The sequence below is a fragment of the Dermacentor silvarum genome, chromosome 9 (genome assembly GCF_013339745.2).
Source record: "Dermacentor silvarum isolate Dsil-2018 chromosome 9, BIME_Dsil_1.4, whole genome shotgun sequence".
NCBI classification, from domain to species: Eukaryota; Metazoa; Arthropoda; class Arachnida; order Ixodida; family Ixodidae; genus Dermacentor; species Dermacentor silvarum.
Genome location: NC_051162.1, coordinates 34,768,166 through 34,780,864, shown reverse-complemented (window position 1 = coordinate 34,780,864; position 12,699 = coordinate 34,768,166). Strand labels below are relative to the sequence as shown.

At 44.4% G+C, this 12,699-nt stretch overlaps 1 protein-coding gene across 1 annotated transcript in view; it reads left to right on the top strand.

Annotated features, from left to right (window-relative positions):
• Positions 1–10,507, top strand: part of LOC119463523 (uncharacterized) — an 89,366-nt gene extending 78,859 nt beyond the window's left edge. The window contains exons 4-5 of the mRNA XM_049655259.1: positions 10,038–10,177; positions 10,315–10,507. Coding sequence (XP_049511216.1) covers positions 10,038–10,177; positions 10,315–10,507 — 333 coding nt within the window. The remainder of the gene's footprint in view (positions 1–10,037; positions 10,178–10,314) is intronic.
• The last annotated feature ends 2,192 nt before the right edge of the window (positions 10,508–12,699 follow it).

Here is a 12,699-nt window from a genome sequence, read left to right as displayed (position 1 = left end):
TTTTTTTCCTTCGTGCATTAGGTGGCCAACAATGCGTCATGCACCACCGGCTTGAATGACGACCTCCATTTTCTGAGGCAGAGACCCATAGGGAGCCTCGATGGAGGCGCTGTCACGTCGAAGGCGCTTCCACTCTTCTGCTATTGCTTGCCACAGTTGGTCGCAGTTTACCAAGTCCAGGGACAACTTCGAAAGGTTCACTTTTATACGGTCCTAAACATGCTCGATAATGTTCGTATCAGCGCCCTTAACGCAACATTGAAGTCGCATTACCCTTCGCTTTTCTATGCCACGTCCTTCGCAGTGTGAACGGGAGACATCTGTGGGGCAAAAAAATACCCATCTGGATGCTGTCCATTAATCACGTAGGTAATCATCTGGTGCTCGAGCAATATTCAATAGGCACCACAGGTAAACCTACCATCAATTCTTACCAGTGAACCTGGGCCATCGTGTGGAATCACCCCCACCGTTCATAGTGGTGCACCTGTGAACGCAGACGTATACACTCTAATCTTGGTAACCTATAAGTATACCTATAAACATCAGTAACTAATAAAATAACGGTTACATCGTCAGTCCTTTTGATGTTTTCATTATTATTGCTCATGCTAAGGGTTACAATGATGAAACTGAGTGCGACGGGAGCTGTTTATTAGTTACATTGATCTGCTGCCAGCATGTAACCTCTATATTGTAACCTATAGAATTTTAAGTAACCTTTAACCGAGACCCGACGGAGACATTATATAGGGAGTGGAAGTTCGCAATTTACACAGTATAACAAAGCGCAGGATAAGTAACCTGCATGCACACGTTGTTGATCCACTTGATAAGCCTGTGTACGGGTGTTCAGTCGCAAATTTTGCATGGAGCAAATTACTCATTGAGCCGGCAGAGCCACATATCGGAAGTATACGCCGCGGGAAAAGAATGTTCTGCAAGAATAATGACGATTCTTGCCGGAAGTACAATCACCGAATGAGCAAATATTATATACAATTAGCGCTTTTCACGGGCCCTACATGTGTCCTGCAGAAAGCTATCTCGTTGCCGCCGCATGCCGCTGCCGACACACGCCGCCGCAAGTGTTTGTTATGAGTCTCACATTCACGGATTGGGGAGCACTTTTGACGTATGTTTAGTTTATCTCGTGGCAAAATGCTCCTCTGGCACTTCTGCCTTCTTCATGAGGCGAGGAAAAAGAAAGCATGAGTTATTATTATATGGTGGGAACCTGGAAGGCCCTTTTGCCGTGTTTACTCAGTGCGAATTTGGGTTGGTCCATTCATGGAGCAGCTCAATCGCAGACTGATGTACCACGTTCCTCATATTACAACCATCTAGAGCAATGCGTCGTTGCCTAGAAAGCGCCCAAAGAATTTAGTAGTGTTGCCCCAACGGAATGTATCTTAATGGAGCATTTTTAGCAAACCATCTCTGCGCCGAGGGTGCGAAATTGATGCAAACAAAATGCAATCATTAAAAGCTTGGCACGTTTCTCCCATTATTGATTGTGCACTCAGACACCGGTACGAGTAGAAACGTGTGCAACACGCCACATTTCGCTATATTGTACAGCAGCAACACGGTTGGTCCAACGGGCCAATGCATGTCAGCGCAGCAAACCCAGCACGGAAAAGCCGCATACAGCCACTCCACTGACCGCGGAGCCGTGTAGACTGATGAAAGATACAGTTGTCTGAAGTTTATACCCCCATGAAGGCTATAAAGAATGATTGTGTTCAATGCTGCAACATTGTTTCTAAGAGCGCACTATGTCCATAAATTTGTGTTTTTGTTTTACCCTCAACGAACCCGTTTTTGTTTGAATATGTGCCGCCGGATCTGAATGTCCGAATCGTGCTTCAGTTACTGTACTTCAACTGCAGAAGCAGCGGGCCATGTTCTTATGCCATCTCTCTGCGTTTCCTTATATAGTTCCAGCATTGCATGACGGGACGGAGATGCAAACATGGCGTTGTGAGCTGTGCATGCGTGTTTCGTTGCTGTTTTCGCGCCAATTTTGTCGGGGACAATGGCATTGACAAACCGGGACTTATTTGGGATAGCGCGCGGGTCGCTGCAAGGAGTCATTTGTGACTGTGAGCGATACAGTGTTCTGAGGTCGGCGAACATTCGCTGTGACTACTGTGATCACTGCCCCGGATCGTCATGGAAAATTAGACGAACCGGTAAGTGTTCTTGCATTGTGCTGGTTTGTCTGTATTCGGTATATAACTAGGCTGCAGCTTTTCTTTCATTAGAGGGGAAGGACGTGAAAAGAGAAAGCAAAAGGGGTAAGCAGCGATTTGCGCGGAAACGCAATCCGTGTTATGCTAAAAAAAAGCTTTAAGGCTCGTTCACGTTACCGGCACGGCAGCCCGCTGCGCGTTCGCGGGCCGCCGTTCGATGGGCGGCTTTCCTCGCGAACGGCGAGATTTACTTGCCGTAAGAGGATGTGACCATAGGATGTGACCGGGACCCATTTGTGCGGCAGCCGTACAGCGAAGTGATCAATCGCGACCGAGGAAGGTGTCGTTCTGGCAACGACGGCAGCCTATATACCGCTGCTCATCGTTCGGCGGCGCCGATATCGTCGCTAGCCTTTTCCGTTTCCCTCAAAGCTAAAGCTGATGGCGCTTCGGAATGAATCACCGACGCTCACAAGCCGCAATATTTCATACCGCTGCTGTCCTCTTCGCAATAATTATAGACAATGCAGAAAATACGCTATAGTAGCGGCGCCGTCGGCAGCGATGCGAGCACAGCCGCGCCCGTCGTCTCCCGTCGGTAAGCGTGCAGTGCAGCTGATGCTGGACAGGTATCGGAGCTCTCGTTCGTGTTTAACGTTTGACAGTGGATATCGTTTTTCGTAACGTGTACAATGTATGCATCACTTTACGTAGTGGAAATTATTTTGCGGGGATTTGCGTGGAACAGAAGCTGCAGCCGATGTTTGCGTTGCCGGTGGCGGGCGCGCAGGTTCGCGGTCGTCGATTGGCCCGTCGGTCGGGCGGCGGCAAGGTGGCTTTGGCGGCGGCCGGGGCCCCGGCCGAATTTCCGTCTACAATTGGACACCTCTCGCGCGGCAGACGTTCTACGGCACTGGAGGCCGGTTTGCCGTTAAGGGATATTTACCGCTAACGTGAACGTGCCTTTACTTGATTTTACTCTCAAGTGGCTTGCACGCGGTGTTGCCGATCGCTGCCTGTGGCGTTCGCTTTTAATGCGTGAGCATTGTTCGGCTACTTCCCCAACAAATATGTCCGTAACTTAACGCCTTTCCCATAGGAATACACAGAGCTTCATAGGAAATACATAGGATACATACAGGGTGTTTTTTTAGCTGCTCCAAATTTTTTAGGTTAGAAAAATATAAATTTGGTCACGTTATGTTTACCATTCGAGTGTACGGATTGGCGGCCTCTAGATACAGAGCAATTTCCGCACTTACGTGCGTAATTAGCGAAGTTACGATAAGTAACTTTCTAATTATGAACAATAGGTGGCTACAGCAAATGAGTACTTTGGGGCCCGTCCTCGACACTACCTATCCCAATGATCAAATTTGGAATAGCGGAGTTCATGTGGGAGCTACGCGAACAATTATTTCCCCTTGGCAGGCTCCTTGAAACCGAAACTGGCCGCGAAAAGAGCGTCTGTGTCGTCGATGTCGCCGCCCCCCAGCCTTTCGTCACGTCTCCGAAGTCAGCGCTGGTCCGGCCCCGCGAGCAGCTTGCGTTAGCTCTTTGCTGTCTGCGGCGTTCGCAGTCGACGCTACAGACTGATATGACGTTGTGCCTGCAGTATCTAAAAGCCCAAGGAGCGGGGTTGGCGCTACAGCGCAACGTGGCGCCCGACGGAATGACGAAGTAAATTTGGCGGCCCGCGGGCATTGAAGCGCCAGGCCAACGCCGCAGACAGCAAAGAGATTACGCAACCTGCTCGCGCGGCCGGACCGGCGCTGACTTCGGAGACGTGACGAAAGGCTGGGGGGCGGCGACATCGACGCTCTTTTCGCGGCCAGTTTCGGTTTCAAGGAGCCTGCCAAGGGGAAATAATTGTTCGCGTAGCTCCCACATGAACTCCGCTATTCCAAATTTGATCATTGGGATAGGTAGTGTCGAGGACGGGCCCCAAGTACTCATTTGCTGTAGCCACCTATTGTTGATAATTAGAAAGTTAATTATCGTAACTTCGCTAATTACGCACGTAAGTGCTAACTGCTCTGTATCTAGAGGCCGCCAATCCGTACACTCGAATGGTAAACATAACGTGACCAAGATTTATATTTTCTAATTTAAAAAGTTTGGTGAAGCTAAAAAAAAAACACCCTGTATAGTGGTATATAGTAAATAACGACTCATGCACACAACCTACAAAGCATGTCGGGGCTCGAACCCTCAACCTTCCAAGTACGCAGGCTGTCGAACCCTTGACCTCCGAAGCAGAAAAAAATGGTACCCCAAACCTTCCAAGCATGCAGGGTATCGAACTCTCGACCTCCGATGCATATAGTGTTTGAACCCCGATATTTTCCGTGTGTATTGAACCAATGGTCAGTACTGATTAAGCAAAGCTCAAGTGATGGTCAGTAGTAGTCACAATGAGATGAGCAAGTGGCACCATGCTTCCAAATGCCTAAACTCCAGTGAAGTTCCTACAGAATTCTTTTTAGTTGAGTTGTACGGATGCACGTCATTTTGCAAAATCGCAGAACGTCGCCCTTTTATTATATTGGTTTATTTGTATTGCAGTACAATAACTTTTTGCAGATGGTAGGTAAATTCATGACCGCAACATTGTATATTACCATGGGCATGCTTGTAATCACTTGGACGCTTACAAAACATGTTAACAAAAGCTTTGTTGACAAAGTAATTGTGCTTATGAATACCTGTAAAATCCTATACCAGCGTACTAACCACACTTCTGCATTATATTCTAATTGCCTTGCATGTAGTGCTCACAGATTGAAATGCGACATAGCGAGCTTGTGGCCGCCGGTACATGCAGCGCAACCCCTGGAAGGAACACGTTGCATTGTGGTATTTACCATGAGAGTGAGCGTGGTTTGAGCGTGGGCTTACTGCTTCCGGTTGCCAATGAGCGGGACTGTGGTTTTCCGCAGCGCCAACGTACAGTGTAGCGGTATACCGCAATGCAAGATCGTGCTTCCACAGGCGCTGCATACATGAGCGGCCATGCGCTTGCAGTGTCGCATTTTAATCCGTGAGCACTGTACATGCCCTTCTGTGTGAAGAAATAAGCAGATAAATTTAATGTTTGACAGGGTCTGTGGAACCAGCTGTAGCTGGTAATGATGTTTCTAATGTGCCAAACTCCAGCCAAGCGGTGACTATCGATACCAGTGAGTATATGAAGCCAATTTTGTCCAAAATAAATATATACTTACACATAGAAAAGCTGTTTCCTGTGTGTTTTACAGCATCTGTTATAATAGGCAACGTTCATGCTTTTTGGGCTGAGCAGTGTTTCTACAGGCTGATTTCAGTGGGTCTGGCATTTAATGAAAAAGTGAACGTGCGATACGACTCTGAGCATCGTCGATAACTTGGATTTCATAGTGCACATTAAGCAAGCATTGAATGACAATACTTAGTTGCCTAATAATGTAAATTTCATTTACATTTTATAATGTTTATTTGCGGGCGACGTTTTGCTGAGATAATTGGAGCGCAGTCCTAGTGCAAGCTAGATCCGAGGTTCAATATCGGCTGTGAAAGCTTACTGGCCGCAGCAGACATGCCATCGGCGTTTTTTTTGCACTAAGTTTTGGCTTACAGGCACGCCTAACAGAACGCTTACTAGGCACCTGGCACCCAGTATAAAGTTATAGCTGAAATTTAACCATTGGGCCAGCATGTGATGGGACTATATATGTTGAAATGCTCTAAACACAGAAAAAAAGTGAGCAGTTTATTACTAGTTCCATTTTTAATTCCTGCTTAGTGTCCACAATGCTCCCGAATTTATCAGCGATGCTTGGAAATTCTTGAAAGCATCCTGAATTCTTGACAAAATTCGAGTCCCATTAAAAACACTGTATATCACCAACGTGCTGCCGCCAAGATTCTCGGGGAGCAGTCGCTCGTAGCAGAATGTGGGATAAGGTGGCACTGTCTTTCGGAATTACTGGAAACAAATATGTTAAACTTCCAAAATTCTCCCGAGGCGTTTTACAAGTAAAAATCGTTACAGAAAGAAATTGTATAGTACACAGTGACCTCAAAGTATTAAAAAATGCTGTAATGTCGATCAGAAGGGCTGTCGCAACGTCGTATACAGTTGCTGCTGGTATGTCGCATTTTTGGTTTCCATATGCTCACAATCTCTTACGAGTAACTGATGTTGGTATTTTCTTGCCTTACTATAGTGACCACACAAGACATAGATGCAAAAACAGAAAATCACAGTGGTTCTTGGGAAGAACATAATGGTTAGTGCACTAGAAATTTATACCCAAATCTTTGCTCTGTCTTTGGTGTTTAATGAAGCATGAATTCTGAAATTTTCTTCAGGTCAGGTTGCTCATGGTGTGCGGGGCCACTACGAGATGGCAAATTCCTCGCTACCTGGTTGCTCAAAAGGTTGGACAGCTGTCAAATATAAATGTATTATCACTCACTGTCAAATTTTCTTTCAGATAGCACTCCTTGGACTGGGGACTGGCATGTTCGCGGCACAGATGCTTCTGAAGCTTCTGAACCACAAGATTCTGGAGGAAACTGTGGTATGATATGGAAATATCTTGACTAGTTCTTACTGTGTGAATGCAATGGCAGATGGGTTAAACTGAAAATAACTTAAACATATTTTTCTGATGATATTATCTTTTAGAAATGCCTCACTGTTTAAGTTAGTTCAATTTTTGTTTGTTAGAACTCCTGCTTTGGCTCACCTCAAAGTTTTCTGATTGCTGTTCAACAAGTGAGCAATATGCTTGTTTGTTGTACAGTTTGTTGCTGTTGACTGTGTCCCAGTGCTGTGCTGTTGTTGGACATATGCACCACTTTCCAGTCTTGATGTATGTATATGACTCCATATAAAAGGGAGCGGGGTAGTGTGCTCTTAGTGGACAGGTATGAATTTTGAAGAAAGCTTGAGGGTTAGCCTACCTCAACAACCTAATGGTTTGATGCGCCAAGTATACTTGATGCATTAAATTTGCTGACGTTTAATTAAATGTAGCTGTACCTGGCTCTTTAGTGATATTTGTTTTCTTAATCAGTAAACTGGCGCTTTATCCATATTTTTAACATGTACGTATGTTACATTTTGTTCAAGTAGTCTGAAACCAGCATATGCATTTAAATAACCTACTTTGTTGTTTACAGCAAATGCAGACTTATGTACCACAGCTCCTGGTGAAACAGTTGAGAGCAGCAGCTTACAACGCGCCAATGACTTGTCCCTTCTGCCTACAAGAAGCACAAATGATCCGTCGCTGCTGCCTAATACAAGCACCAGGGACCTGTCCTTGCTGCCTTCGAGAAGCGCCAATGACCTGTCCTTGCCACCTACGAAGCACCAATGATCTGCCACTGCTACCTACGAAAAGCCAGGTTAGGAAGCACGTCTGCAGTGCGTGCCAATTCACCACAAGATACCTCTATGGCTTTCTACGTCACACGAAAATGTACACATGAACAAAGTCACACTAAAATGTACCATATGTCACATGCGGTATGCCCACGTGAAACACTACAAGGATCACATAGAAAAATCTTGCTCATCATCTGCTGTTGATAACAGATTAATACCTGTAAATACGCTTGACTTGGAAATGTCTAGTACTCAGGCTAGTAGCCAGTCTTTGTGTGCCTCATACGTGATGGATGCGAAAACTAGTTCAGTTAATCAATTGACCGTCGAGGCTAACACAGACATTAGTACTGCAGAGACACAGGCTTCAAGCCCTCAATTGATTACCAAACTGTCATGCTTGGCTCGGCAACTGGAGTCACAACATCGCTGTACGAAAGTAGCTGTAGACGCAGTAGTACATGGAGTTGCAAATATCTTGGCAGCTGCCGGCGTTGCGCTTGATGTTTCAGCTCTTCATAATTCCAGTGCAAGGAAGGCACTTTATTGTTCCGAAGGAATATATGTGGCTCCAGTAGAGGTAACTCTTGATTGTGGGAGTAAAGGCTATATTATCCTCTTAAAAGCCTGCTTGAAAATCTGCTGCACCACCCTATTTTCTCCATTGCTTCAAGGATTCACTGACCTGGCACACGAGATTTCAGACACATCCCGTTGGCAGTTCCCATGATGAAAATTTAATTGTGATGTTACTTTACTGTGACGATATCGAGTTGGCCAATCCGATTGGCATGAAAAGAGGCTCTAGAGGTAAACTAACAGTTTTTTATGTGTCATTTGTAAATATTAAGGCATCGGAGAGGTCGAAACTGAGTAATATTTTTTTACTGTAGGAAACTCAAAGGACTTGAAGTCAATGGATGCAAAGGCAAAGCTCCTTAGTGACTTTTTTTCTACTGTGAATAAGCTACAAACTGGCTGTGACCTTCAAACAATGCATAGCAAAGAATTTTTTGGGTACCTGTTGGCATACTCTGGAGACTCCCTGGCATGCCACAACATAGCAGGATTCAAGGAATCTTTCAGCAAGAATGTCCGCTTCGCATGTAGGACTTGTATGGTTGCAACATCTGAATTTTCTCGCTTCCACTATGAGATAGAGTGTTCTTTGCGTACCCAGTGTCAATATGAAAAGCAGTTGTTGCAACTTGAAAAATCGGATTCAAAGAAAAGCTTCACTGAGCATTCAGCACAATGTGGTATCAATTCTAGGTCTGTGCTGTCCAAAATCAACCACTTCTCGATCTTGACAGACCTGCTTTATGATCCGATGCACGTCCTGCTAGAAGGGGTTGTTCCGTTTGAACTGCAACTCTTTGCAAAATTCATTGTGAGAGAAGCTTCATGGATCAGTTTAAGCCAACTCAATGCTGCCCTGTCTCAATTTTCTTTCCACAAGTTTGTGAGCAAAAGTGACTATCCCAGGCCTTTTGAATCTGATTTCAGTTTTCCTTCTTCAGCAAGTTCTACTTATGCTTATGCTGCATTTTTTGTTCATAATAGATAATTTTGTGCCCAGAAACAATGTGCAAGCCACACTGTGAGTGTTTTTTGTTGTTGTGCATAATCACGCAGCTGTTACTTTCTCCTGTGTTATCTCCTGATGTGCTTTGGGATGTTGAGCACCTTATTGCACGTCATAATGAACTTATTGTGAGGCTGTATGGCTCAGATGCATTTAAGCCGAAGCACCACATGCTGCTGCACATGAGCACACAGATAAGACGCTTTGGTCCTTCTCATCATCACTGGACAATGCGTTTTGAAGGCAAAAATGCCCTTCCAAAATCCAAGAAATTCTGGAATTTCAAAAACATTCCCTTATCAGTTGCTGACTTTTTTCAAACAAATGTCCAGTGATCTTTGGGAAGCACCAGGTCACCCTAAACTTAAAGAAGCTCAACGTGGCATGCCAGATGTTGGAATGCCATTCATCCTGACGTCTGATTTCCTACATTGTGGTTTAGAGACCAGGAACATTGGCGAAGTAGCTTCTTCTGTGTCGTATGCCAATGTTGCTAATGTAAAGATCTCCATTTCTGATGTTGTTTCAAGAAGCGATGGTCCACTGTTTGGAGAGGTACAGGCAATTGTATCCTGGTGCAGCAACATTTTTTTTGTTGTGCATGTGCTTGTTCAAGCCAGATACGCAAAGCATGTAAATGCCTTTGTTTTGCTGAAGACAACGCATACAATGGCAATGAGGTCTGAATCGCTGTTGTACCCATGGCCCCTGTTTGTGTACTCAAAGGATGACAATATTTATGGGATCACAAAGTGTCTCCATGAGTGTCCTCTCTGAATAAAGTGTGATTTTTTCAACATTGGTGTAAAGCCCACCAGCCCAGAGAATGTTTTTATATATATGTGCAGTGGTGTCTTACAATGAAGTACTGTTCTTATTCCAGGAATTCTTTGAGTGGCTTCTTGAGAACTTGCCTACATTTTCTCCGTGTGTGCAACCGCTCCTTGAGGGGAAAGTGCTTTCACAAAGACAGCACAAACAGCTATGTCGCCAGCTCCGGACAGAAATCGCACTCTTCTTAGAGTGAGTTTTTCCTTCCTCAAGAACACTAAACCATCCCTTATCATTCACCAGCTTTTCATGCAAAAGCAATTCTTTGCTGTTTGATGCGGAAATAGAATGAGTGCTTCAAAACATTATTTTTGCTGAACTATCTGCAGTGAGAATGATATAATCACCAGCAGCAACACTGCCCAATGTCGTTGGATGTACAAGGCCCTTGGAGATGCTCTTGTAAAGATGTACCCACACCTGATGTGGGATGAACCAAAGCCTGAAAGCCGGCTGCAGAAAACAAGAAGCCAGGTTTATGAGTCAGTGCTTATGTTTATAACAGGTAATGAGTGTGCATAGATTGAAAGCATTGTATGCTGGGTCTTGACTCTACTGAATTCAGAAGCCAAATATTCAATCATGTCAAGGAAGTTGTCCAGCTTTGTCCTATACAAATAACAGGCGGCACATTTGCTTCTTATATATTGGCATTCTTTGAAGGATTGAGCATTTGTACATTTGAATGCTGTCTTTTGTAGAGTGCGTTCATAAGGAGGCTGTCAGTGGCAAGAAAGGTCCGGAAGCACCGGGCAAGGAAAAGTGCTGTATTAGTTGTGTCGCCGGCACCCCGAGCAACTATCACAAATGAGAACGCTGCTTCTGAACTACAGGTTTGTTCCTTAACATCTTTAATCAGCATTAGAAGCAACATTATGCCAAGTCTATTTCTCTGTATACATTCTGGCCAGAGAGGGGCGCTGCCATTTATGCCTATAATTAAATTCCTTCCAGGCCCTAAGCTCTTCAAGTATGAGTGCTGCATCACTTGATATGCAAAGAATGAGAATCCTGCTGACGGTGACGCTCCCAGACCGCCGCAATACACACATGGACCCTCTCCCACAGTACTTTTGGTGGAGGAAATAAGTTAACATTACTAATTTTTAAGGTTGTTGAAGACAAAACATAGTTGAATGATAGAAGTCAGGTGGATTGGATGAGAGTGTTTTAGCTAAAAAGCCAACATTCCTTATGGGGACTTGCATAGCGCAGGCAAATTTCGGACTTAAACGTGAGCTCTTTAGATTATGCATGCCTGTTCAACCTATAGTCTGTTACTAATGTTACTTTATGGGCTGAATATCATAAAAGCTGCTGCAGATTTGTTTCTTTGAAGAAAACTTATTGCAGGTTGTAGTGCTTATTTCGTGAAATGCCACACATGACACATGAAGCAATCATTATGCAAATGTTATTGACATAAGTTAAAACTTTGAGTTCAGCTGACAGAACAGGAAATGTAGCAGGAATAAAAGCATGTGAGCCTAAAGAAAACAGAAAAGCAAATAGGTTAGCAGCGTTCACTGAACGCACGTACTTGGCAGTCTGTCAGGAATTTTTTTGAAATGTGCAAGAATGTCATCTTGAAAACTTTAAAGTAAGTTTAGAAAATGCATTCATTAAAATCGGCCAGTAAACATGATAGTAGTTTTAATGGTGAACAATCTCAAGTTGTTCTCAGCGAATGAGCCAGTGCACCTAATTATTAAGTGTTATCATCTCTACAGCTTATTTTTATGATGTCAAACATTGTTTATTATTTGAAGCCCATTTCGCGAACACTTATTCATCCTAACTTTCTAAATTTCTGTGTTGCAGCTGTGCATTGAGGTGGAACTTCGGTTTGGATCGAAGATAACAGAACTTGAGAACAAACTCGCTGCTGTGGCAGTCTTCTCGGAAAATGAAGAACGGGAATGCACGCTGGTGATGTTTATCAAGCACATACAAGGCAATGTTGGGCACGTCTCATATGTGAGGTAGGTGGACATGCTCTCTTGAACACTTTGCTGCTCAAATCCTTTATAGATGTGTGAACATCCCAGCCACGGCGGCCGCATTTCGATGGAGGCGAAATGCAAAAACGCCTGTGTGTTTGCGTTGTAGTGCACGTTGAAGAACCCCAGGTGGTCAAAATAATCAGGAGCCCTCCACTACGGCGTGCCTCAATAATCAGAACTGGTTTTGGCACGCAAAACCCAGAAAGAAGAGAAGAAGATGTGTGAACAGGGTTCTTTGCGAGACTGAAAAACCTAGTTCAAAATATTCGCATCTCTAGCTGGCTGACACTTCTAAGTGTGATGTACGTTATTGTGCGGTTGGGATCTGTTTTTACGTGCCTTGGTTGTTTAAAATACATTTAGTAAAGTATTTCGGGGCAGTATCATCAATAAAATAATATTGGGCTTTGAATTAGTAAGGATAGCACTAAGCCACGAATGAAGTCCCTTCTCTGCTTTGCACAGCAATACAGATTTTCATCCTTAGATAACCTGCCTACTTTTGTGAGTGTTTCTTGCAGTGCTTGCGACGACTCGGGGTTTATTGAGCACATTAACTTGTGAGTAGGAAAGTATTGTAGCAGGTCAAGTGGCGCGCTTTAAAAAGGACGAACTGACTGGCATGTGAGATCCATTGTAGAGAATAGAGGGCGAAATAGGATTGAACGTCACATGATTGTGTCGTTTGGCTGAGAGCGTTCTGCCGGAACG